The sequence below is a fragment of the Caloenas nicobarica genome, chromosome 14, assembly GCF_036013445.1.
Source record: "Caloenas nicobarica isolate bCalNic1 chromosome 14, bCalNic1.hap1, whole genome shotgun sequence".
Lineage (NCBI taxonomy): Eukaryota > Metazoa > Chordata > Aves > Columbiformes > Columbidae > Caloenas > Caloenas nicobarica.
In genome coordinates, this window is record NC_088258.1 from 1,119,393 (window position 1) to 1,144,553 (window position 25,161).

At 56.3% G+C, this 25,161-nt stretch overlaps 4 protein-coding genes across 4 annotated transcripts; 2 read left to right on the top strand and 2 right to left on the bottom strand.

The window, feature by feature from the left end:
• Positions 1-24: 24 nt before the first annotated feature.
• Positions 25-8,218, bottom strand: E4F1 (E4F transcription factor 1). The gene is made up of 14 exons (XM_065645111.1): positions 8,060-8,218; positions 7,472-7,623; positions 7,236-7,332; positions 6,646-6,851; positions 6,320-6,440; positions 5,912-6,064; positions 5,477-5,643; positions 4,929-5,153; positions 4,496-4,601; positions 3,769-3,986; positions 3,202-3,400; positions 1,835-1,995; positions 1,008-1,070; positions 25-837 (listed from the first exon to the last, which is right to left on the bottom strand). The coding sequence occupies exons 1-14, from the start codon at positions 8,214-8,216 to the stop codon at positions 490-492; spliced, it is 2,373 nt and encodes a 790-aa protein (XP_065501183.1). The 5' UTR covers positions 8,217-8,218; the 3' UTR covers positions 25-489.
• Positions 8,219-8,708: 490 nt separating this feature from the next.
• PGP (phosphoglycolate phosphatase) lies at positions 8,709-12,037 on the top strand. The gene is made up of 2 exons (XM_065645119.1): positions 8,709-9,349; positions 9,793-12,037. The coding sequence occupies exons 1-2, from the start codon at positions 8,725-8,727 to the stop codon at positions 10,116-10,118; spliced, it is 951 nt and encodes a 316-aa protein (XP_065501191.1). The 5' UTR covers positions 8,709-8,724; the 3' UTR covers positions 10,119-12,037.
• Positions 12,038-12,819: 782 nt separating this feature from the next.
• Positions 12,820-17,741, top strand: BRICD5 (BRICHOS domain containing 5). The gene is made up of 6 exons (XM_065644990.1): positions 12,820-12,955; positions 14,510-14,613; positions 15,201-15,353; positions 15,940-16,047; positions 17,045-17,198; positions 17,647-17,741. The coding sequence occupies exons 1-6, from the start codon at positions 12,820-12,822 to the stop codon at positions 17,739-17,741; spliced, it is 750 nt and encodes a 249-aa protein (XP_065501062.1).
• Positions 17,742-17,994: 253 nt separating this feature from the next.
• Positions 17,995-23,460, bottom strand: MLST8 (MTOR associated protein, LST8 homolog). Its single transcript, XM_065645118.1, has 8 exons — positions 23,190-23,460; positions 23,002-23,053; positions 22,763-22,925; positions 22,594-22,669; positions 20,052-20,204; positions 19,767-19,891; positions 19,155-19,318; positions 17,995-18,659 (listed from the first exon to the last, which is right to left on the bottom strand). The coding sequence occupies exons 1-8, from the start codon at positions 23,316-23,318 to the stop codon at positions 18,541-18,543; spliced, it is 981 nt and encodes a 326-aa protein (XP_065501190.1). The 5' UTR covers positions 23,319-23,460; the 3' UTR covers positions 17,995-18,540.
• Between the last annotated feature and the right edge of the window lie 1,701 nt (positions 23,461-25,161).

Sequence of the window (25,161 nt, forward strand, 5' to 3'; positions counted from 1 at the left end):
TACCATGCCTTAGGAGGACTAAAGTAGTGAGGTTAAAGGCATGAGAGTGGGAGTGGAGGTGACTGCACCCCAGAACTCCTTAGGTTTGGTTTGGTTGGTTTGAAATGCATATGATGGAGTCTCTTCTGAGACTCTACACACTTGCTCCACTTTCTGAATACTTTTAAATGCCAGAACACTCTGGCCTGTGGTCAGAGGTAAATGCTTCACAAAGGATCTTCCTTTATTTGAGGCAGCTGTACAAAATACTGAGACTGTCACTATGGGGTTTCGGTCACTTCCAGGGGTGTTTAACCACCGTTGTGTCCGTTTTAAATGGCAACATCTCAGGGCTGTACCGTCCTGTGAAGCCACTTACCTACAGAAGCATTCTTATTCTCTCCCTTGCTCTCTGAACAATTATAGCGGCAAACTTAGGGCTAATCAAACTCCCCAAACTGGAGAAAACCAGTGAGTGTTACATGAACATCTGTTGCGGGCCACATGCAGTTACACAATGACAGTCTGGACTTCCACCTCCCCCTCCTGGGAAGCGATCACAAACTCTCCCGCGTGTTCCATTATCTCAATGTCCTCGGACGCCACCATCGTCACCGTTGCTTCTTCGGTCTGGATGCCGCCCTCGGTGGTCAGCACCGCTCCCTCCCCGATGGCCGACGCCAGCGTCATCGCCACCTGCTCCGTGAGGCTCTCAGGGGTGGCGATGGTGATGGTGTCCCCAGCATCCGTGGGGACTTCGGAGTCTTCTGCCACGGTGACATTCTGGACTATGATCTGGTGACCGGAGTTTGCTTGATTTACTATTTGTTGCACGACCTTCATGATGTGGCTGTCGACCTACATGAGGAGAAATGAGGCCACGTTATTTCTCAGTGTCTCGTACTCTTCAACTTCAACTGGCTGAGCCAAGTCTTAGCAGGACTTAGTTTACTTAGCATGACTTTTAGACACTAGAAGTGATTTGTTTCATCTAGTCCCCAAAATAATAATTTATGTGGCTGCTTTACCTCATGTCTTGTTCCCTCTATGATTTCAGTAGCTTCGCTGGTCTCCATATCTTCAGTAGCAGTCTTGAAAGACAAAATACCATTATTCCATTTTTAGATTATTATCACAAAAATATTTTATTACCAAGATATAAGACACTAAGATCTTTTGTAAAAGTCTTTCTGTTTCCCCCATGATGCAGTAGCTACTCTAAAGACAAGTGCTCCTTGAACTTCCCTCCAAATGCCATTATCGAGAGCTACTTAAAAGTGAAGTGCTCACAAGTGACTGAAAGAACATCCTCTCAGCAGGACTTGGCCAACTGGTGGATTTTTCTCCCATTGGAGAACAATGGTGGCAGCACTAAAGGGACTCAAGAAATGAACTGTGTTGTTCTGCACAGATGAGTACTGGCTCTTCGACACAAGGGGGAGAAAGCAAAATGCAGAATTCATTGCTTTTGGCAGCCACAGCCAGTTAACAACAGCAGATATTATTTTGGACAAAATAAGCAAAAAAGAAATGGGAGGAAAGAACAGATAAAAGTTGAGGGAAAGCTGAACCAAGTTTGTGAGGACATAAAATCTGGCGTGATCAGTTCTCAGTCTGCCCTGCACTCTCATTTTCCTGCCTATGTTACGTGCAGAAGGTGAATCAGGTGCCCGGCACTCCTGGCAAACAAGATTAATCCAACTTATTCCTAGGGCCGCGTGGGCAGGGGTAGCATCGGATAGATCCTATTTTACCTTCTCCCAAAAGCCCAGAGGAGGAACACGCACTACTGCGGTTTTTACTGACAAAACAGGGAGCTGGGTTGGGCCCGAGGAGGCCATTTGCCCCACCTCACCTCGATAATGTACTCCTGCGTGTCCGCCACCACCGAGGAGAACTCCACCAGCACCGTGTGAGGATCTTCAGAAATGACCGTTGCAGCCAGGTTGTCGGCTGACTGACTTTCCTCGGACACTATCACTTCTTCCACCTCTTTCAAAGCAAGGAGACAGCCACCTGAATGGGATTCCAAAAATGCCAGAAAAATGGTGTTTGTCATAACCATCTCAAGCACGGGAGCACCTGCAGAAAACTGCGCAGCACAAACGAGACCCCTTTAACAGGACAGCACTGAGGAGGGACCAGCAGTCACCAAACAGGCTCTCACCCCCCAAAACAGGCCAAAGACCGGCCGAGAAGGGGCCTGCGTGACTGCAGACAACAGAGCTGAGCCTGGAGCAGAGCAACAGTCCGGGGCCGTTCAAAAAAACACACAAATGAATTCACATGCATAAAACTATACAGGATTTCAAAAGCCATATGTGAAGAACATACAGTAAGCCTTCAGGTGTATTTTAAGTCGTATATATTTTCTGCTTGTTCATTACATTTCAGGAAACTCTTTTCTATTTTTCCTTCAGTAAACTTGTTCTTTACAATCTCAATGCATCATCAACACTACCTGAAGAAGTTTGACAATCCATTCTTAGGAGCTAAAGGAGCAGCAGGTCCAGTACAACTAATCCGATCAAACAAGATTATCTGTGAGAACTTACTCTATTTAAAACACTTTCCTCGCACAACATCCACACTTTGTGTTTTTACAGGATTTCATAAAACCCCCAAATTAGTACAAATTTAATGCCAAAAAAAACCCAATTGGCAAGTTTAACCATAACAACATGTGTGCTGCATTGTAAGTTTTACAGTCTTCTCACCTCTTCCCCAACACAGAAATCAAGCTCTCTCCAGGATTACTTTGTGAAAACATTAATTTTCTCCCTCTTTGTGTATAGCTGTGGAACAGAACCACTTCACTTTGGGGCAGACTCCTGTACGGTGTGGAATTCGTCTTCCCCACCTCAGGGCAGCAGAGAGCACTTAAGCCAGAGGTTGGCGCAGAGAGCACAGCAGTCCTGCAGTTAATTCTTAATACAAACTCTGGTTTGCTTATCTTCCTCTTTATTTAGACGATCTAGACTTTATATTAGAACTGCTTTATGGCTGTTTGTTCAGCATGGCTTTTCGTCAGAAAGATCACAACAAAATATTCATTAATAGAGATGAAAACAAATATAATTCATCTCCTTCTGACACAACTGAAGTTGCAGTGGCCTTGGACAAAGGTCATCAGACCCACTCTGAAAATCTGCTGCAATTCAGCCAAAAAGCAGCTTGTCCACCCAAATCCCACAACAACGCGGACAAGCTTTGCCACCTCACCTTTGGTTTTTAGGTGCCTGTTGAGGGTGCCGTGCTCCGCAAACCCACGCCCACACTTGTAACACTTGAAAGGCTTTTCCCCAGTGTGGTGGCGGATGTGGCGCACCAGCGAGCCCTTCTCCCGAAATCCACGGCTGCAGTACTGGCAGACGTACGGCTTGTCCTCCAAATGCGTGCGGAAATGAACCTGCTGGGCGTTCTGTACAGAGAGAGGTGAGAGAAGAGCAGCTGAAGGGAAGGACAAACTCGAGCAGGCAGTATTTTAGCTTCCAGGGTAAAAGTCAACATCTCTGAGGACTTCTGCTCACATAAGACACTATAAATACTTGGGTTTATTATTTTTATGTAAATTTTCCACACACGAAGGAACAGTTTCTTCATAAATGTGAGGGGTTTACTAAGACTGTCCCTCTTTTCCTCACTGAAACAAAAGCTCCTTCTGGAGCTTCTGCTCTCACAAGAGGCAGGTGAGCTGGTGTTTGTTCTTTCAGGAGCAAACTCTCCTCCCAAACCCTGGCTCTGGAAAGGAAAATCTGGAGGCAAAAGCCTGTTGTGAGGGAGACCCACCTTTGTCTTGTACCGCTTGCCGCACTTGGGGCAGGAATACGGCCGCTCATCGGAATGCACCCTGCGATGCCCCTTCACGTGCGCAATGGTCTTGTAGAGCTTGCCACACTCTCCGCAGCGGAAACGCCGCTCGTTCACGTGCACTTCTTGGTGCTTTTTCAGCAGATAACCCTTAGTGAACTCTTTGCCGCACTCCTCACACTTAAAAGGCTTGTAATCTAGAGAGAGAAAGAGAGAGAGAGAACGCATAGCTGATACAGGACAAGCAGCAGTGGCAGGTATCTAGTATACGGTGCAACAACATTCTTACCTAAAAATTAACCCAGAGAAGGAGGGAAATTGTATTTTCAACAGTGTGTATGGGCTTGTCTCACTCATAAGTTAATTCTGCTCAAATGTTGCTCTTATGGCCTTTGGTGCCTTTCAAGCAGCAGTTCCAGCCTATTGACTTGTTCTGCCTCACTAACCTTTTTATTGGCCTTGTCACAAAATTCTGCTTTCAAGGATGCAGTGCCGGCCCTGAAACATGGCAACTTTTCCTTCTCTTAATATTTATTTCACTCAATCAAAGTCAGCCTTTCCATATCTGTGTGTTAAGCATCAATTATTTTTGCGTGGCTAATGGCCACATAAAGGCAAGGAACGTGAAACAAAAACCAAGCTGTACTACGCTTAGGATCCTAGTCAGGGTGCATTTTAGACAACAGCATAAGCAGTAAAACTTTACCTAAATGACTTTTGATGTGTGTTTCGAGCGAAGTAGCGTCACTGAAGGCTTCATTACAGTGAGGGCAAATGTAACTTTTGTACCCGTTTGTTCTTTCCGCATCTGTCTATCAGAAAGAAGATGGTAAAACATAAATGTTTTTATATTAGTGCGGACAGTAAGTGTTGCTAACCAAATTCCCAATGAAATACTCCAGCTTTGACAGGAAAGAGATCTATACTGTTAACAGGAGAGAGCGCGCATGCGTACTAACACTACACATAAAACACGCATGAAAAACAGAACTATACAAATGGACACAAAGACCTGGGCACAGGGAGAGATGCGCTGAGGATAACGTGCGGGGTGGTGAGGCTAACGCTGCCATCCACAACCGTGTGCAGGCACACAAAATAAGTAAAAAAATTAATCTATTGATGGAATACAAACATACAGACTCTGCTTGTTCCGCTTTGACACACTGTTCCCCACACGGCTCCTCTTCTGCTTCCACCACTTCACTTTCCAGCTCCTCGGCGGCAGCTGCAGCAGGCTCGTCGGGCCTGGGCGCCTCCTCCATCGCGACTCGCTCTATCACGATCCCCGAATTCCTCATGGCCTGGCGCAGCAGATTCTCACTGTTCACCTCCCCCTCACACAGCAGCTCCTCAGGATGCGACTGCAGAAGGAATGAACAGTCCAGTCATCGGAACAGCAAATAACACGGTCAGCCTTTTTTATAGCAACGTCGCTACGACATTGCTCTTTCTGGGGTGTCTGATGCTGAGATACAGGGTGAAAGATCAACAAGGGAATGGTCTTGGAGTGGGGAGGAAGAGGAGGTGAACAGCCAGAGGACAGAGCAGAGTTTGCATTTTATGTTCTCAGGTGAAACAGCAGATAATTAACCATTTACTTCCACCAGACAGATTTATTCTAAATACCTCAAAAGACTTCCTTGTGTAAAACATGTGAAGGGTGTTTAAGAGAAATGACACTCACATCTTGGTCCAGGGATTTCGCATCAACAACAGGAAGTTCCTGCATTTGGACGTGGACTTCGTGAAGAACGTTGCCTTTTGCGTCTGTCACGAGATGAATCACAGGTGAGGTCTCGATGGATTCACTCGCTATCGATGAAACGGTGTCTGTGGTCGAACTACAGGATCCTTCAAGAGCAGAATGAACCACCTGGTTACTGACACCCCTCCTCAATCTGCTGTACCAGATTCTCAAAACGTTCTTCGCAGCCAGCACCTGGCTACATGTGCTCCAGGTTAATAGTTTAGCTCTATAAATTACTTTTTCCTGTATTAAAGATAGAAACTGAATACCACAGCAATATTTCTTTCATAACTGAGAAAGAATTACAGTTCAAGTGCCAGCAGCGTGCTCGGTTTTACCAGATGTAAGGCGGGGACCAACAGCATCACTGACCTGTTGGCAAGTCATCTTTATTGACTACGATCTCTTTGTTCACGTTGAAGCGAATTTTTTCAGTACAAGGTGTCAGAGATTTCAGGTGCCGAGTCAAAGCTCCGGATTCCCGGAAGCTTTTCCCACATTTCTTGCACTTGTAAGGTCTTTCATCTGGAAACGTCAAGAATCAAACCAACAGCGTTAAAGTGACCATGGGCAGCGTTAGCTCTGTGTGACAGACGGCTCGCTGCTTCCCACAGCCCCAGAATGGGCTCATCCCGGGACCCCGCGCTGCCTCCCCGCACCCCAAACATGGGGAGCTCAGCTCAGCCAATGGAAAGCAGCAGGAAATCCCACGGGAAGGGAAGATGGGAAACCACAGCCAGCGCACACCAGCAACAAGGAACATTTGGAGAACTGCCTTACCAGTGTGACGCCGATGGTGTCGGATCAGAGAGCCTTTTGTCCTGAAGGAAGTCCCACAGAGTTTGCATTCGTAGTCCTTTCTGCTGCTGTGAGTGATCATGTGAGCTTTGAGGATGCTAGCCTACCGAAAGAATTTAATTTCAAAAGATGTCAAACCCTTCTGGAACATTTCAGTGGTAAAGAACAACAATGCTCCTTCTGAAAGCAGAACTTTCCTTTCAGAAATGTAGCACGCAGTAGAGAAGCACGTTGTTATTGACTCCTGAGGCGTCTTAGTTAACAGCAAACAAAATAACTACCCTAAATACAGCAGAAGTGACACTTACTGTTTTAAATGTCTTCTGGCATAATTCGCATACATATCGCCCTTCTTTGTTAACCAGCAGCTTAACCTTGATCAGCTCTGTGGAAATATCCTGCTCCTCATCGTCAGGGGTGCCCTGCTCTTCAGTGACTTCCCCATCGATGTGACCGTTTGGGTTTTCAAAGACGTGGTCTCCTGCAACAACGACTTCTTTGATGTGCCCGCTGCCTGGGAAAAGGAGAGGAAGTTTTGTTCTTTACAGAACAGCTTTACATGACTAAAGCGAGTGACTGTCTCAGCACTTCACACAGCAGGGAGGAGAAACAGTTACTTTAAACCTGGTCTTTCCACACTTTTCGCTATCACAGCAGAAATATGAAAATGGACACTTTGGGAATGGAGTTTTAAATCAAATTTCTGTTAACGCAGAGAGAATTGCCAAGCTGGCCTAGGGACTGTCCCAGCGCCCAGGGAACGCGCAGTGCCAGGTCCCAGCACTCAGCAGCACTGAGGTGTCACATACCAGGGACACCCCAGATCAAACCGGAGGCGATGCTGGGGGAGTGAACTGGTGCCAGCCCCGCCGGGGCACTGGGGGGTCTCGCAGCTCACCTACGATGGCTGAGGCGCTGCTGATCTCCTCTGCTATGGAAGACGCTTCCACAACTATATGAGCAACAGTTATCGACTCCTCGACAGATGGAACGACCTGCCATAACAGATAACATGTTGGCAGAAAGGTTTTAGTACCTTTAAAAACATTGGATTCCATTCTTTCCCGTCCAACCCAACAGACCGTTGCATCTTAATTATTTTGAGCTGCGGCTTGAGGAGAAGCCTGCTGTCACCTTTTGGACTTCTCGGCTGAGGAGCCCTGCTGACGCTGCGGCCAGAGCTTCTGGAGCTCGCTGGCAGACCTTCTGTAACTTGTGTTGCACGAATTCTTCCAGGGAGGTGAACTCTGCCTGGCAGCGCCCGCACTTGTGCACGTCATCTTCATCTGCCATGAAATCGGGGCACGGCTTTAGGAGAACGCGGCACCCACACCGAGCAGCGCTTACACCCAAAACTTGTGTTCCGCGCGTCCCCGGGAGCTCCGCGCCAGCGGTGGGGACCCGGGCGGGGAAGGACCCGGGGGGCGAATCCGGTACCGAGGCGGTTTCTGGAGCGGGGCGGGACGATCGGCCCGGGGCTCCGCGCCCGCAGCCCGGAGGAGGGACGGGGCGCACAGGGGCCCGGAGACCCCGGTGCCAGAGGCCTCCCCGGCCCCCGCTGACAGACCCGGCCCAGCCAGGACCCCCTCACCCCGCAGGGGCCGGTTCCGCCCCCCGGCCGGGCCCCCTCAGGCGCCTCCGCGGGCCCCCCCGGGCCCCGCTCTCCCCTCGGCTCCAGCCGGGGCCCTGTCGCGGCGGCACCGCCCGCCCCATGGCCGGTACCTTCCTCGCTGAAGGGCGCCGGGAGGCTGAGGAAGGCGGCGGGGCCGGCGGGGGTCGCGGCAGCACCGGAGCCCGCGGCCGCCGCCTCCCCGCGCTCCTGGGCCGCGGCTGCCGTAAGCCCCGCCGGCCCCGCGCTCGTTGCCATCGCGGCCTCCATGTCGCAACGAGCCGCACCGCCAAGATGGCGGCTTTACGGCCGTGTCGTCATAACAACGGGCCGCGTGCCGCGAGACGGGCCGCCGCGGGGGCTCGGCGGGGAACGCGGCCGCCGCGCGGGGGTTCCGGGGCCGCGCGCGGCCCGGGCGCCGTTGGGAGGCGCAGTCCCGGTGATCTCTGACCCCCGTGCCCGGACGGACCGGAGCCTAACGTGTTACCTAACGAGCCCCCGGGGCGGCTGGTCGGCCAATGGGTCGCGGAGCGCCTGGGGTGACCGCGCGCTTCTGGCCAATGGCAGCGCGCAGGGGGCGGGCCGGCGGGGCTGGAGACCAATGAGAGCGGAAGGAGCCCGCGGCCGCCGGTGGCGCCGTGCGGAACGACGGGACAGGCCGCCGGCTCCCGGCAGGGTGGGCGGGGCCGCCGCCGCCGCCCAATAGGAACGCGGGACGGGCGCGGCGCGGCCAATGGGAGCGGCCGGAGGGCGGGCACCCGGCTGAGGCGCGGCGGCGATGGCGGCCATGGCGGGCGGCGGGCCGCGCCGGTGCCGGCGGCTGGAGGCCGAGGCGGCCCGCGCCGTGCTGGGTGCCGCCGACACGCTGCTGTTCGACTGCGACGGCGTGCTGTGGCGGGGCGAGGCGGCGGTGGGCGGCGCGGCGGCGGCGCTGGGCCGGTTGGCGGCGGCGGGCAAGCGGCTGTGCTACGTGACCAACAACAGCAGCCGGACGCGCGCGGCCTACACCGAGAAGCTGCGGCGCTTGGGCTTCCCGCCCGCCGAGCCCCGGCACGTCTTCGGCTCGGCCTACTGCGCCGCCCGCTACCTCCGGCAGGCGCTGCCGCCCGGCGCCGCCGCCTACGTGCTGGGCAGCCCCGCGCTGGCGGCCGAGCTGGAGGCCGTGGGGGTCCCGCACCTGGGCCCCGGCCCCGCCGCCCTGCCCGGGCCCGCGCCCGCCGACTGGGCGCAGGCGCCGCTGGACCCCGCGGTGCGCGCCGTGCTGGTCGGGTTCGACGAGCACTTCAGCTACGCCAAGCTGTGCCAGGCCCTGCGCTACCTCCTGCGCGGCGGCCCCGGCTGCCTCCTCGTCGGCACCAACCGCGACCACCGCCTGCCGCTGGAGGGCGGCGCCGCCATCCCCGGTGCGCGGGGCGGGGGGCACGGGGGCGGCCGGCGGGGACCGGGAGGTGGCTCCGGCCCGGTCTGTCGCCCGTGGTGAAGCTGCTGGTTCTGGGGTCCTCCCAGGCCCAGCTCTGCATCTCAGGACAAGGGCACTGTCAGGCTTGTAGCTCGGTGTGGCAGCCCAGGCTTCCCCCTCCTCCCTGTGCTCCCGAAAGACGAACAACCCTTGTTGATCCTTTAGTGGGGATCAATGGTTCCTTTTTGATCTCAATGTGGGACGGGATTCCAGCCTCCCGGCAGGTTTTATACACTGCTTCTCTTGGAACTAACCTGTTCCTCTGCCTGTCCTGTCTGTAAAGCTGAGCCATTGTGCTTCCAAAGTACCGCGTGGTTTTGTACCGGCTCACGTGGATGCCGAGAGCTTTCTGCAGCCTCTAACCGGTGTTTTCTATTCCTTCCCTAGGGACTGGCTGCCTGGTGAAAGCTGTGGAGACGGCAGCCCAGCGCGAGGCATTCATCGTCGGAAAGCCCAACCGGTACATGTTTGATTGCGTGGCGAGCGAGTTCGACATCGACCCCACTCGCACCATCATGGTGGGCGACCGGCTGGACACAGACATCCTGATGGGCAACTCCTGCGGCCTCACCACGCTGCTCACGCTGACCGGCGTCACCACGCTGGATGAGGTGAAGGGCCACCAGGAGAGTGACTGTCCCGCCAGGCAGAGCCTGGTGCCCGATTACTACGTCGACAGCATCGCCGACCTCCTCCCTGCCCTGGGGGATTAATAGAGCCCAGCGCTGGCAGGCTCTACAGCGGTACCCCCAGGAGGGCCCCTCTTAGTCACCTTGTGACAGTTATGTACTCGCTAGGATCCCCCAGCGTTAGCAACCCTTCGCTTTTTAACCCTTCTGTTCCTCTCGATATGATTTTGTTTACACCTCAGTCTTTAAATGCACTTTGAAACAAAGAGGGCATTACAGTGTCACCCAAGTCTTAGCGGCTTGGGGCTTTTTTAAAAATTCTAAGCCACGCATCTATCCAAACGTTTGTGATGCTCGATGTCACGTTGTCCTCTAGACTGAGTTGAGGAAAGTAGAGCTGGTTGATCTGAGGAAAAGAACCCGAACCTTGCAGTGTGTCCTCACCTGGAAGGGCTGTGGCTCGTCCTGGTTTATTCAGGGAAATGACTCTTGAAGCGTGTCAGAATTTAGCGGCTGTGTTTGGAAACGCTTGCAGTCGTTGGCAGAATTTGTGTTTGGCCTTAGACTGATTGTGGTTTTTTTGCGTTTTTTGGTGTTGTTTTTATTTTGGATGGGGTCCTGTTTAGCAGCACAGCCCGCTGCAAGTGTGGTATCAGGTCACAGCAACCGAAATCCTTCTCCTTTATTCGACTGTTGCTAATTGCACTTGTGATGCAGATCAGGATGATTCCACTCACAAAACACAGTCAGTGTTTCCTGTATCCTGTGTTTGTCCAAGTCGTGGATGTATGTGTAAAGTACATGTACATACAAGAACTATCCTGATCCTAAATATATATCAGAATATATTTAAATTATAAATTTAACTATAGTATATGATAATGTATCTTGTTTCCTAGAAGGGAGGATAAGACGAATGTACTTCACTGATGACAGTAGGTTTAATTCTCCTAAATGTTTGCATTTGGTAATGCAAAAAGTCTGTAACCACATAGGACTGTCCCCCACTGCTGCTGCTTCCCAGAAATAACTGGGTGAGCACCAAGCTGGTTCTTCCCTCAGCGCCAGAGCAGCTGCTCGCCTAGGCTTTAGCTGCAGAATTAACGCTCAGTCCCAGGGCTGGATGTAGCACCCAGTACAGCTTCCCACCCAAATCACCCTGTCACCAGACAGGCACGTGCTTCCGTTAAACCCGGCGGGCGGTGGTGCCTCCCGCGGTGTCTGGCGCGGGGACCCGGCACCGTGGCTGCTCCGAGGAGCAGTTCTCGCTTGAGGGATGATTTCAGTTGGATCTGTGGGTGTGTTTGGGTGATGCACGGCTCAGATTTTCACGCTGGCCAAAGGCCACAGATGAAAGCTTTTGTGTTGCAGAATGAATTGAAAAAATATATATGCAAATAATATGCTTTTATTCTCTTGGTTCTGCTGCCAGCAGTCAAATTGAAACGCTGGCCTTCCTTCATCTCCTGCTGCTCAGCTGAGCCGCTCCGGCAGCACGGTGATGCCGTTTCCTTCCACTGGGACACCTGGTTTGTCCAGCAATAACCGTGCAGTTCGTGTTGTCTGTCGGTGTTACCCCAACATTAGCTGGATCTTGTAAAGGTGTTAATTTGTAACGCGGAACGGGTCATCTCTGCCCAGTTTCTGTCTCCAGCTGGAAGGGTGCACAGTCACAGGGAAATACTTTTACAGGTGGAACGTGATCTGGGTAACGTGGAAATGGACGTTAGGGGTTGACTGAATGGTGTGTTCTTTGGGTCAGTTCCTGTATCTGGTGCTTATCATTTCAAAATATATCAAGTATAAAGGCCAGGACAGGCCTTGGGCCTTGTCCGAGCAGCGCGTTGTCCCTGCGATTACCCGTCACCATATGGGGAACCGTTACCTCGATTCACATGTGCTGGAACGTGCTGGTGAAGGTGTCAATCACTTCAAAACTCTGTATCAGCTTCCAAACGGTTTTTAAGCCTCTACTTGAATTCACATTAAACTTAGAAACCTGCTTTCCCCTGGTGTTGTCATTTGTCATCTCCGTGAGCTGTGGTGCGGCTGTACTGTGTGGAGGTTCTGGGAGGGAGGGACGTGGTTTGTGCTTATAATTTTTACTCCTCACATGCAGAATTAGGGAAATAAATCCAAACCCTGCAGTACATTTATTTGGTTCAGGCACCCAGAGCTTTGCAGGGCTCTCGACATGGGCTGGGATTTGCTCCTCCAAGAGCACAGCACGGAATGCTTCCCGCTGTGCAAGAATCCTTCCACAAGGTTTTATAGACTCAAACAGCTCGGTTTGGAGTTACGGAGGGAAGAGGGTGAGGGTGAGTGGGAGGGCGTGACTCCTGCCCCCATGGTCAGAAACTCCAGGTGAGCTGCCCTCTTGGCTGTTCCATCACTCCAGGGCCATTTTTGACAGCAAAATGTCCACAATCTGTGTTTTCCCTTGGTAGAGACCCTGTGAGAGAATTCAGCTGAGCTCTCCCTTGCCTCCACTCCGCTGGTTCCAGCTCTCAGAAACACAAACCTCAGGGGCTCCTGGACTGCATAGGAAAACCACGCTCTGGCGACCTGATCCTCGCGGGATGTTTCTCGTTACAGGACGTGGGTTTAGCACGAGAGCAGCTTGGGCCATGGCGATGGTTTTGGGGCAGAGACCCTTTTCTGCAAGGTCCGTGGGTGGAACAGGAGCGGGTCTGTGCAGCCGGGGCTCACGGGGTGGCCGTCTGCGGGATCAGCGCTTCCCTCCAGCTCCGGCAGCAGAGTTCGTGTTGACATGTCGCAATAACCGATGACAGGGGCCGGCTGCCACTTTTCTCTGTTCATTGTGTCCCTTAATGAGACTCGGCTGGTCCTGCCGTCAGGCCTTGCCAGCCGCGAGGGCCACACAAAGCCCCCGATTGTCACCCCACTCCCGCCGGAGCCAGGTGAGCAGGAAGAGCGGTTCTGTGCGCTGACAGCACCGCTCGGCAGCCGGGGATTCACCCCTGTCCTTGCCTGGGTGACAGCTCTAAGGTTTCACCTCCCGCAGGTCCGAGCCGAGGAGCTGCTGGCCGGGAAGCCCCTCGGTGGCAGGGGACGCCTATTTAGGTATCACGGGGGCGCGTTTCGGGTTCCCAGGCGCATCAGGAGCCGGGGACGATGCAGAGCCCACGTGTGCTGGGGCAGCAGAGCTGCGGGAGCAAGGTCCTGGTCTGACGGGAGGATGGAGGGCAGGACCGGCCCCCGTGACACTGTCCCTGCTGTGAGTATCCCCGGTCCCCAGCGGTCACAGACCATCCCCGCTCTGTGCTGGCTCAATCCCTCCTGCGATGGGGCTGAGCTGCCCTTCCCGTGGCTCCTGGAAAGATTTTGTTCATCCCCAATCTCCGCACCCTGCAGTTCACCTCCCTGTAGAGCAGGTGACCCCATCAGCTGGATTTTCTTGTAAGTGCCTGGACTTACACAGCATAAATGACCGTGTAACCAGGCAGGGTCAGGTTTGAGATGCCCAAGCACCCGTTCGGGACGTGTGTGCATGCAGGAGCCGCAGCCTCCCAAGGGACAGGAGCCACTGGATTCTTCATTTGCACCTTTCCCACCCAGGGAATTTCTGTAGCTATTGTTCCTGCAGGGCTCGGGCTCTGTTGCATTCGATCGAGGCGTTTTCAGCTTTGCGCAGTTTTAACCTTGTCCAGACTTGCTGCTTTTCTAGTGGAATATATCTGGAAGTTACGTATTACCAAAAAAGATCAGTGACTGACCTGGGGGCTTGAAGATCCTGTTCTTGTGTGGCTGTAGCAAACCTAACTGTGGGCATTTACTGAATTTCTTTATGTGCTTCAAAGGATTGAGAATCAGTTTATTTTTTAAGTGTGGGCTGTACAATTGAGATTACTGAAAGCACATTCTTTCTGGTTTTATGTACCATCAAGTTAAATTTAATTGTTTCAGTGCAAGAGTTAAAGTGATTTTTGTATCAAGCCACTAGAAGTGCCCTGTGACTGCATGGAGAACAACTCACCAAGAAAATAAAATACAACCAAATATACGGAGGGAGGAGGAAGCAGGATCGCTCTGCATGGAGCCTGTTTCAGATGCTGGTGGTTCTCCTGGGGATTTCTGCTGGAAACCAAAACAATTTAATTTAATTGCCCCTGTTTGTGGAAACGTTCCCGCTCCAGCCCTTCCTTGGTGTGTTTGCAGCGCTCGCAGCGTTCGCTGCTCCCCCAGCGCAGCAGGAAGGTGCTGGGAGTGCTGGTTACTGGGATGTCGGGTCAGAAACTCCAGCACTGGGGGAGAAAAGTGACATTTTTGCTGGGCTGCTGTGATGTTCTGGCCATTCTGTGCTCAAACACCAGCAGTTTGCGCAGCGATTTCTGTCGTGAGCGGGAAGTGTGTCTTATGGTGAAGAATAACCAGGAGCAGGGTTGATTTTAACTGCGGTTCTTTCCTCCTTCTGCCTTGCTCCCAGGCCAGGGGGGTTGCAGGGTGCCTCCCAGCCCCACCCAGGACGTTCTGGATCATCGTCTCCCTTGCCGTGTTCTTTGCTGTTGTTGGCATCAGCATCCTGGGGATCCTCAGCTTCTCCCCCAGCCCTGCCCAGGTAAGAGACCCCCATCCAGGCAGGAAACCTCCTCGTGTCACAGCCCCTCAAGATCGAGTCCAACCATAACCCAGCCCAGCACTGCCCATGTCCCTGGGAACCTCATGTCCGTCTGTCCAGCCCCTCCAGGGATGGTGACTCCAGCACTGCCCTGGGCAGCCTGTTCCAATGCCCCACAGCCCTTTGGGGAAGAAATGGTTCCCCAGATCCAACCTCAACCTCCCCTGGCGCAACTTGAGGCCGTTTCCTCTGGTCCTGGCGCTTGTTCCTGGGGAGCAGAGCCCGACCCCCCTGGCTCCAAGCTCCTTTCAGGCAGGTCAGAGATCAGAAGGTCTCCCCTCAGCTCCTGTTCTCCAGCTGAACCCCCAGCTCCCTCAGCCGCTCCCATCACACTTGTGCTCCAGCCCCTCACCAGCTCCGCTCCCTCCTCTCAACTCGCTCCAGGTCGGAGTTCCCTTCTCTTGGGTGCTACACAATTCAGACAAGCCCCAGGGAGCAGCGAAGGGTGTGGGTGGGGTTGTTGATGGGGAGATGCCGTGCAGACCCTGAACAGCCGATGCCGGGTGCTTTCCCTGCTCTGTGCCCAGGCCGGTCCCCAGCTCCTGCGGCTGATGCTGCAGGGCCAGCACGACCCGCTGAGGAACCAGACGGCCCTGGTGGACACGGCCAGGAGCACCGTGACCTACTACATCACCTCGCAGAGCAACCACACCGCCGTGGTGCTGTATGACAGCAGGAACGTGAGTGGCTTGGGGTAATTAACCTGCTTTGTGGACGTGAGCAGGGGAGCCTGGGCTGTGGGGTGGGAGCAGGAGCTGCAGCCCAGGGAAAATACAACCGGCGACTGTTTGGTGCCTTTCATGCACCTGTAGTTAGGAAAGATAACGCACGGTGAAAGGAGGAATGTCCATTTTTTGGACTCAGCCTGGAGAACAGGAGCTGAGGGGAGACCTTCTGATCTCTGACCTGCCTGAAAGGAGCTGGGAGCCAGGGGGGGTCGGGCTCTGCTCCCCAGGAACAAGCGCCAGGACCAGAGGAAACGGCCTCAAGTTGTGCCAGGGGAGGTTGAGGTTGGATCTGGGGAACAATTTCTTCCCCAAAGGGCTGTGGGGCATTGGAACAGGCTGCCCAGGGCAGTGGTGGAGTCACCATCCCTGGAGGGTTGGACAGACGGACATGAGGTTCTCAGGACATGGGGCAGTGCCAGGGCTGGGGGAACGGTTGGACTCTATGACCTTGAGGGTCTTTTCCAACCAAAACAATTCCATGATTCCACGTCTGGGTTTGTGCCACTGCCAGCTGTAACGGGGACGATCTGTCTGGCAGGGCTACGTGTGCTACAAGCCGGGGGAGCAGCGCGCGTGCTACCTGCGCAGGATGGACGCCTGGGACCGCCAGACCCTCCCGACGCCCCTCGACACGTCCCAGCAGAGCGTGAGCAGCGGCCGCCCCGCGTTCTGTGCGACTGGCTGGGGAAGGGCTGGGTTGGTGCCTCGCTGGGCTCTGAGCACGTGAGCCCAGAGCAGCAACTCCCGGTTTTACCGATATTTTATCTTGTGAGAAACAGCAGAGTTGCGGGCTGGGGAAGGGGAACGTGTCCCAGGGAGGTGAATAGCAGGGCTCCCGCAGGACCCACTCCCACTGGGTTCTGTTACCTGCTCAAAATTCTGGGGAACAGAAAACAAAGCAGGTTTGTTAGTGATTCACAGGGGAAGAAGTTGGAGTAAATCACGTATACGGACCCTCTGAACAAAATGTTAACGAATGGACAAGGTGGGGGCAGATTCTGTTTCAAGAAGACAGAAAGCCCCATTTTTTGGTGCCCCTTCCATCTGCTCTCCGTTTCCTTGGGGGCTCCTTTCCCAGCTCCCCCAGTGCCCCCCCTGCCATGAGCAGGGACATCTGCACCAGCTCAGGTTGCTCAGAGCCCCGTCCAGCCTGGCCTGGGATGTCTCCAGGGATGGTTCAGCCACCACCTCTCTGGGAACCTGGGCCAGGCTCTCACCACCCTCAGGGGCAACGATTTCTTCGTCGTGTCTGGTCTGAATCTCCCTCCTTTAGTTTAAAACCATCACCCCTTGTCCTGTTGTCACAAGCCCTGCTACACAGTCTGTCCCCATCTTTCCTTTGACCCCCTCTGTAACGTGGGGCGGCAGCGCTGGGCAGCAGGTGCGGGTTGGACGGATGGTCCTCTGCCCACGGGCTGCGGTGGCACCTGGCACAACGGGCTGCTTTAGCTCCAGCCCTGAGGACAAAGCAGCCCGGGAGGAGCGTGTCCCCCGTCCCCAGCTGCAGGGCTCGTGAGGGGCCGCGGGCTGTCCCCGCTCCAGCATCACCCCCAGAAACCTGCCCGTGCTGCGGGACAGCGGCTGCTCCTGGGGCGCGACGGACAAAGTGGCCTGGGAGGAATTAACGGGGATGTTTCTTTCAGGCTGATGAGCTGCTGCGTCAGAATAACCAGACCCAGTACTACCAGGAGTTCCTGGGCATCCTGGCAGGGGAGCGGGTGGACCCCGAGAGCCTGGGGGAGCCTGTCCAGGCCCTGTGCGAGCAGACACCCATCTTCTGGGTCAGGAGAGGGGACGGTAAGTTGTGCGGGAGAGGGAAGCACGGTTGCCTCCAGTACCTCTAAGAGGAGCAGGCTCTGCTGTGCAAAACCTGCTGCACGTCCCGTCAGGGGCTGACAGGGACAGGTGTCCTCCCGTCCAAAACTGAACCATTGTTCAGCATCACTGAGTGCTGGCTCGTACCCACCACCTGCAGCGACCTGCGGGGCCGGCAGAGAATGAATCCACAGCCCCTTCCCGGGCAGCACAACACAGAGCACGCCCCTGCCGTGCTGCTGGCTGAACGCTTGTCACCTTCATCCTCACCACCAGCCGCCTGCGCAGCTCTCAGTCTGTTATCTTGCCCCAGCTTTAATGAGAAATGTCATTCCCCAAGGCTGTCCCCTTGTTGGGCTCCCCAGGGACGTGCCTCTGCGGGGCTGCAGCAGCGTTTGCTCACCCTGCTCTGTCCTGGCTCCTTTGGCAGGTCCAGGGAAGCAGCGGCTGATCTACCTTTGCATTGACATCTGTTTTCCAAGCAACATCTGTGTGTCTATCTGCTTCTATTATCTCCCCGAGTAAGTCCTACAGCTGCAGATACTCTCTCCCTGCCCCACACACTTGAACTGGGCTCCTGAGAAGCCTCTGATTTCATCAAGGAAGGTAACGGCTCCAGTCTCCCCCAAAGCTTCCTGCTGATTTCATGCTGCAGTTCAGGAGAGTTTAGAAAAACAACAGGACTCTGCTCAGTGCTGGCAGTACAGGCACCTTATTTGCAGCTGTGCTCAGGGCTGCACCTTGTCCGTAGGTATTAGGAGAACCAGGCCTAGACGAATCACGGGAGCAGCCAGTGTTTTATGGTTACACACCCTGTTCAACACAAGGTTATTAAATTTGTTGGGGGTGGTTGGCTTTGTACGAGTGCAGCTTTCCAAGTCGGTCTGTGAAATACACTTTGAATAAAGGGATTGCAAAATGAGACAACAGCTGCCTTTCCTCTCTCTGCTCAGCCTCTCCCACCCTTTAGAAAGGCTGATTATTCTTTTTCCCCCACTTTGGGGTACAAGAACACCACAGAGCTGTCAGCAGCCGCTGCCACAGGGATTCCTCCAGCTGAACTGCACCCGGCCGCCCTCAGCGCGATCGCGCCTCCCTCTCCCATCCCCTTTTGTCCAAGCATCTCCCTCCGAGGCCACATGCGTTGGGTGACGCTCTGCTGGGGTGACACCTGGTCTGGCTTCTGCCAGAGCCTGAGCCCTCTCACCAGAGGAGGGGACAGTGACAAGTGCGTGTCTGGGGCTCCAGAAAGGAGCTTCCCACTGTCAGACAAGGGAAAACGAGCAGGGGTCCTTTTCTTTCCTTTCCTGCCCACCCATGACCGTTATCCCAACACGCTGTCGTTGAACGCGAGGCAGACAACGGCTTTCTGGTGGCCACTGTATTCCCTCTTGATCTCTCCGGTCTCCACACACCACAGTCTGGCCAGGTTGTCAGAGGAGGCTGGAACAGAAAGTGAAGAGAGGAGTGGGATATATCACATTACCCTTTATACTTTTTAAAAATTATTATAAGACTTTCCTCTTGCTTCATTCAAGATGTTACTATGGCTGTTGATGACAGGTAAGGGATAGCAGAGCAAGCAGCTTAATGCATTTCTGTGTCACGTGAGGTTTTAGTTATTTTGGAGAGAAGTCACTGTGGAAGTGACAACCGGTATGTTTTGAAGGGACTGTCCTGCTGCAAGCACCGCGAGCAGCATTGCTACCAGGTGAAGGGAACTACCCACTGGGAGACCATCCCTCCGGTTCAAAGAGACGCCCTATTGCAGCACAGGCAAAATGCTCAAAGGAATGAGTAGGCTGGGCTGTGGGTGCGAGGCTGGGTGCTCTTTCCTTCCGTACTGGTGTACAGGGGTTTGGCAACGTCCCAGTTAGAGGAACTGGTAAGTGCCCAGCTCGTGCTGCTGCTGGGGGCAGGGGCGCAGCCGTGCCTCACCTGTGACGATGTACTGCGAGTCCCCGGAGAAGGCGCAGTCCCACATCCAGCCCCGAGACGTTTCCCCAGGGTTGTTGCTCTTAATGCTCAGCTCTGTCATCAGAGAGAAGTTTGAAGTCCTCCAGATCTTACAGGTCTGATCTGCAGAGCACGTAGCCAAGAGCCTGCAAGGAAGAGATGCGTGAGGGCAACTGTGTTAGTCACGCTGGGTTCCTGTTAACATGGTCTGGAACAGTAACAAACTGGAGACCTGCGTTCACCACAATCAGGTTGCTTTACACCTCCATTTTATGAGATTCAAGCCAAACAGGCTTGGTGAAGGAGCACACCCAGCTCACCACTTTGCTGCCAGAGATCAGCAATTCCATCCCAGCTGTAAGAACAGCTCGTGGCTGCAAAACTTCCCAAGATCACGGGGCACGAGGCTGGGATGCCGCTGCCAGCACCCCAGTCCCAGCGTGTCCCCTGTCCCGCTCCCCGCCGGGGGACCTGCAGGGCAGCGTGTCTGCCAACAGCTGGGGCACAGCTGGGGCACAGCTGGCGTACAGCTAGCGGCCCTGAAAGCCCCGTCTGTTCCCGTGGCAGGTCGGTGACGGGCTGGCAGGCACTCACGTGGAGTCGGGGCTGAACTTGCACTGCAGGGCGTAGCGGTTGTGCGCGGGGATCTTGGTCTTGGGGATCAGCTGCGTCACCTCCTCGCCAATGCCGCCCGTCAGGTTCCACACGTAGCAATTTCCCTGCAGCAAGAGAGGGGGCTCTGAGGCCTGGCTGGTGGTCGCCCCCCACAAAGCAGCCCGGACTTTCCCCCACCGCAGCACAGCAAAGCCGGGACGTGCAGATGTGCCTCTGCCCATGGGAGGCACAGCCCACCCCATGCTCAGGGCCACCAGAGCTCACCGAGCTGTTCACAGCCGCCATGTAACTGGCATCGGGGTCAATGTGAACCGAATTCACGGAAACTTCAGGCTCTGGAATCAGCTGCTCGTTGTGGTCCGTCTTCAGGTCCCAGATGTGAATGGCGCCGCTCTGATCACCCACAATTAGCTCAGCCTGCAAGAAAACAGCCGCCTGGTCTCCGAGAACCCCGCGAGCAGCAGCCCCGCGCCAGCGCCCAGGTCATGCCCGTGCAGCACCAGCTGGAACCCGGCTCTGGTTTGAAGCACCAGGGTCCTGTTCTGCCTCGCGATTCCCCAGCACGGGGCCGTTTCAGAGCTCCAGAGCCTGCTGACCGCCCCTGCACGCTGAGCGAGCCGGGCGCTGATCTCACGTTACACTCTGCGGAAACGCTGTTCGCCTCTACAGAAACGTTTGCTAATTTTATAAACCCCGGAGCAGACAGCAGCCGCCTGGTTTCCAGAACCGTTGCACAGCTACAGCTCCAGACAACATCCACAGAAGCCAAACGACTTTCAGCACGTCTGAGAAGGGGCATTAAGATGCGAGTTGGCCAGTGAACAACTGAAGCACTCGAGAATGTACAGATACCTGAAAAACACCAGCCTAAATGGGTTTTTCTCTCTCTCCCTTTCTCAGGGGAAGGACAAGAGCCAGCTGAAGGGCAGGAGTTCTGGCTCCCATCCCGCGCTCAGACCAGAAGACAATGCTGGCGGCTCTCCACGAGAACCAGGGCTTTTATCGACTGTTTTGCGCTGCCCATAATTTTAGCAGAATTCCTAGAGGAGATCAGGTCATCGGGCACAGCTAATCCCATACCTGTGAGCAACGGCTTGTTTCTGAGGAAGACAATCATCGCTCGATATATTTAGCTGACTGCACAGTGCAGAAGTGGCTTCTGGACGCCTCAATGCTGAGCCCCCTGTTAGGTCTAAGTGCACCTGCTAAAGCCGGCACAGCTTTACCCAGGCTGTGAGAAATCCCTCTCAATAACTGGATCAGCACCGCTGCAGCAGGGGATTGCAGAGTAATGAAGTTCTCTGAATAAATGCTGCCACCTTTGGGCTAATTAACTGTGTTCTGCTCACCACCCAACACTTCTGCAACTCGGCAGCATCTTGTTAGTGATTATTTCACACATAAGATGTATGTACAACAATAATATTCATTTTAACATAATACATTCTCACAGCACCGGTGCTATAGGAGCATGAACAGCATTTGGGTAAAGTCTGGTCCAAATACTTGATCTCAAATCTGGTCTGAAATTCTGGACTTCCAAAATTAAACCAAATTAAAACCAAATTAAACCAAAATTCAAAAAATTGAATGCACAAAGAAACATTTCTATTACTCTGCTTTTTATAAGGTTTGCTCTGCCACGTCTGCAATCAAACCCTGTAGCACTGTGCATACCAAACAGACCAGACGGGTTATTAACGCTGCAATGATAGGTACTGATTTCGCCGCCATCCCCTCTAACACACCACGCTCCCTTTCAGCCTGGTTTCCCGAGACTCAGCCATCCCTCCGGTCACCGACAGCTTCTGAACCCACTGGTGAACCTCAAGCAAGTCTGACCCAAGTCCTGAAGGTAATGGAGGCCATGGGCCCCGAGATGCTTTCTCTTGGCAGTGGTGCCACCCTCGAGCTTCCCAGCCCACGCCGCGCCACCGGTTCCACTCCCATCACATCCCTTGGTTATGCTTTTGGGACAGAGATGGCCCCAAAGGAGTGTCCCCCGTCCGGGACGAGAGGCCCTGCGCAGCCGCTCTGCTGTCTCCTTGCAACAGCCAGCAGGTATTTAGCACAAATGTGCCGGCTGGCAAATGAGCCCAGGGACAAAGCTGAGCTCACAGCACAGCCGCCTACACAGGCACAACATGAGCCTGTGGCTCCCGCACCACTGCTCCGGGGGGTTTGCTCCACCGCACAACGCGGCGGGGCCTTCCCGGGGCAGACAGACGGACAGGGTGTCTGTCGTGCCGGCTCCCGTGTCGGGTGGGCTCTGTTCCCAAAGCTCCCGGCGGCAGCAGCTTGGCGAGGGGTGCAGGAAGCGGCGGCTGCTCGTCCAGCAACGTCACCAAGAGCTTGCGGGTCTGCGCCACCAGGAAGGGCTCAAGGTTTTGCCTCGGGTTTTCCTTCCCTGCTCTTGTGGAAGGATCAAAGGAAGCACACCCTGTGATTAAAGGCCTCAGGTTGTGCCAGAGGAGGTTGAGGTTGGATCTGGGGAACAATTTCTTCCCCAAAGGGCTGTGGGGCATTGGAACAGGCTGCCCAGGGCAGTGCTGGAGTCACCATCCCAGAGGGGTTGGACAGACGGGGATGAGGTTCTCAGGGACATGGGGCAGTGCCGGGGCTGGGGTGACGGTTGGACTCGACGATCTGGAGGGTCTTTTCCAACCAAAAGGATTCTGCGATTCCCCAGCCAGCCCCCAGACTTTTTGCGGCGTCTGCCAGTACCAAACCCCACAGCCCGTCAGCTTCACCCAGAGGAGCCGCAGCAAAGCAGGAGCTGGGAGATCCCAGCGGAGCCGGTGCTCACCTGGTTGGGGTGCAGGCAGACACAGTTAATAGGAGCGTTCACCTGGAAAATCCGCTGGCACTGGAGGTTACGAGACCTGGAACAGTGAGGAAGGAATGTGTTTGAGAGTGTGCAGCCGGCTCCGCCGCCCCCGAGGTGCTACCGTGGGGGTCCCGCCGCCCGCGCCCACCGGAGGTCCCAGATGCGGGCCATGCAGTCCTCCCCGCCCGTGTACATCCAGCGCCCGTCCTCGTGGAAGCCCACCGACGTGATGTTCTTGCTCACACCGTCGTAGTTGATGACGGGGTTGGGGTTGTTGGAGTTGAGGTCGTACATGCGGATGTGCTGGTAGCCTGCAGCAAGGGCCGGGCAGGGGGTGAGCGACGTGCCCCGGCCCCGCCCGGTGTCCCCAGGGACCGGGGGGCTCACCTGCGGCAGCGATCATGCTGCGGTCCGGCGTGATCTCCAGCGCGTTCACCTGCTGCAGCGGCCCGTTAAGGTCGGTAAGCAGCAGCAGCAGCCGGGACCCGACGCAGACGCGCGGTGTGACCCCGAGCTAACGGTGCCCGGGGCGGCCCCCCCACACTGCCCCGCTCCGGTGCCGCGGGGAAGGATACGGAGTCCTGGTGCTGGACGGTGCGGGTGCAGATGCCGCTGTGCGCCTGCCAGAACCGCACCGTGTGGTCGTAGCCGGCCGTGGCCAGGATCACCGGGTCGCTGCCCACCGTGCCCTGCGCCGCGTTCATCCCGCCGCCGCACCGACCCGCCCGCGCTCGGCCTCACGCGTGGGCTCGTGCCCGCCCCGCGTGCTCGTGCTGCGGCGCGAGGGGACCCCGCGCCCCGCCTCCCCGCCCCGTTCTCTCCCGGTACCGGCAGCCGCGCCCGACACGGGGGACACGGCCCGTTCTGCGCATGCGCTCAGCCCCCGCCTCGGCGCGCAGCCGCTCCGGCCGCCGGCCGCGGGAGGGCGCATGCGCAGCAGGAGCGCGGTGGGCGATACCATGTGCAGAGAGGGGTGGGTGAGGCGGAACCACGGGGCAGCGGGAGGGGGGCGGGAGCCCGTTCCCAGTGGCGCCGCCAGGGGGCGCAGCGCCCAGCACCGGGAACAGGACACACACCGGGAACCGGGCACACACCGGGCACACACCGGACAGACACCGGGCACACACCGGGAAACGGACACACACCGGGCACACACCGGGCACACACCGGGAAACGGACACATACCGGGCACCGGGCACGCAACGGGCACCGGGCACACGCGGGACATAAAACGGGCACGAGGCACACACCGGGCACACACCGGACACCGGGCACACACCGGGCGCGGGCCGCGGAGTGGTCCCAGGGCCGCCCTTCGGGCCGGTGCCGCCCGAGGCAGAGCGGGCGGCGGCTCCGCACTGTGCCCGTGTCCCCCGCCGTGCGGGTGTCGCACCGGGGCGTGTGGCACGGTCCCCGCCCTGCCGGTGCCGCCCCGCTGTGCACGGCGGCCGGCGGGAGCCGGAGCATCCCTCCCCGCTCGCCGTTCGGCTTCGGCCCCGCATCGCAGTGCCCGCGGCACCGGCACCGCCCGGGCCCTTTAAGAGCGGCGGCGGCGGCGGCGACTGCGGCCCGTGCCCGCGCCCGGCCGTGCCCGCGGCGGGCCCGCACCTGCCGGTAAGGGCTGGGGGAGCGGGGATGCTCGGGGCCACCGGGGGAGCGGGGATGCAAGGGTGCCCGGTGCCGCAGGGATGCCCGGGGGGTGCAGGGATGCCCGGTGCCGCAGCGGGGACCGGCGCAGCAGGGGTGCCCGGTGCCGCAGGGATGCCCGGGGGAGCGCTGGGGTACCGGGTGCCGCAGGGGTGCCCGGTGCCGCAGCGGGGACCGTGGCCGCAGGGGTGCCCAGTGAAGCCTGCAGAGTGCTGTGGGCTGCAGGGGTGCTCGAGGAGTGCCCGGGCCCCGGGGGGCCGTGGGGTGCCCCAGGCTTGCGGGTGCTGCCCCGGCAGTGCAGTGGGCTGGGGGGGTGCAGAAAAGCCCCCCATGCCCAGGGGCTGCCCCGTGTGTGCCCTAGCGCCCCGGGGGGGACAGGGGCTGTATCTGCCTGGCAGCCCCCTCCTGCTGCTGCGGGGGCTGTAGCCCCGTGGGGGGGGTTCATAGCCTCCCCACGTATTAGACCACAGCTGTGGGGCTGTGACGCGTGGGCCCCGTCGAGGGGCAGCTCATCCCGTGGGTGGGTGCAAGGGATGGGGTGGCCTCGGCTGGGCTGGTGAGGAAGGCTCTGGAAGCGTGTGAGCTTGTGCACGTGAGTGTGCACATGAGCATGCACGGTGCAGTGTCACTCATCCCATGGCGGCACCACTGGGTTTGGCATGGCAACGGCTGGGGGCCGCCGGAGCAGGGTGGTGGGCAGCCAAGCGGCGTCCAAACCTGGCAGCAGTGCCCGAAACCCTTGCTGCCAGCCCACAGGGGCAGCTGGGTGCACTCACCTCCATCCTCCCCATGGCCCCTCTCTCTCCAGGCTCAGGTTTGGGTTTGCTTCCGTTCTCCTCTCCTCTGGGCTCAGGAAGGTAAGTGGGAAGCTGGGCTTGTTTTGGGGAGCTGCAAGCAAAA

What these genes read in the sequence shown, in the direction of transcription:
- MLST8 (XM_065645118.1), bottom strand. Translation starts at nt 23,318, where the DNA reads ATGAACGCGGCGCAGGGCACGGTGGGCAGCGACCCGGTGATCCTGGCC. An exon ending in CAGCATGATCGCTGCCGCAG is followed by an intron (nt 22,926 to 23,001) that starts GTGAGCCCCCCG and finishes CCCTTGCTGCAG; the next exon opens with GCTACCAGCACATCCGCATG. An exon ending in GCCCGCATCTGGGACCTCCG is followed by an intron (nt 22,670 to 22,762) that starts GTGGGCGCGGGC and finishes TCACTGTTCCAG; the next exon opens with GTCTCGTAACCTCCAGTGCC.
- PGP (XM_065645119.1), top strand. Translation starts at nt 8,725, where the DNA reads ATGGCGGCCATGGCGGGCGGCGGGCCGCGCCGGTGCCGGCGGCTGGAG. An exon ending in GGGCGGCGCCGCCATCCCCG is followed by an intron (nt 9,350 to 9,792) that starts GTGCGCGGGGCG and finishes TTCCTTCCCTAG; the next exon opens with GGACTGGCTGCCTGGTGAAA.
- E4F1 (XM_065645111.1), bottom strand. Translation starts at nt 8,216, where the DNA reads ATGGAGGCCGCGATGGCAACGAGCGCGGGGCCGGCGGGGCTTACGGCA. An exon ending in GGCGCCCTTCAGCGAGGAAG is followed by an intron (nt 7,624 to 8,059) that starts GTACCGGCCATG and finishes ATTTCATGGCAG; the next exon opens with ATGAAGATGACGTGCACAAG. An exon ending in AAGCGGAACAAGCAGAGTCT is followed by an intron (nt 4,602 to 4,928) that starts GTATGTTTGTAT and finishes TCTTTCTGATAG; the next exon opens with ACAGATGCGGAAAGAACAAA.
- BRICD5 (XM_065644990.1), top strand. Translation starts at nt 12,820, where the DNA reads ATGACAGGGGCCGGCTGCCACTTTTCTCTGTTCATTGTGTCCCTTAAT. An exon ending in CCCACTCCCGCCGGAGCCAG is followed by an intron (nt 12,956 to 14,509) that starts GTGAGCAGGAAG and finishes GGTGCCTCCCAG; the next exon opens with CCCCACCCAGGACGTTCTGG. An exon ending in TCGACACGTCCCAGCAGAGC is followed by an intron (nt 16,048 to 17,044) that starts GTGAGCAGCGGC and finishes TGTTTCTTTCAG; the next exon opens with GCTGATGAGCTGCTGCGTCA.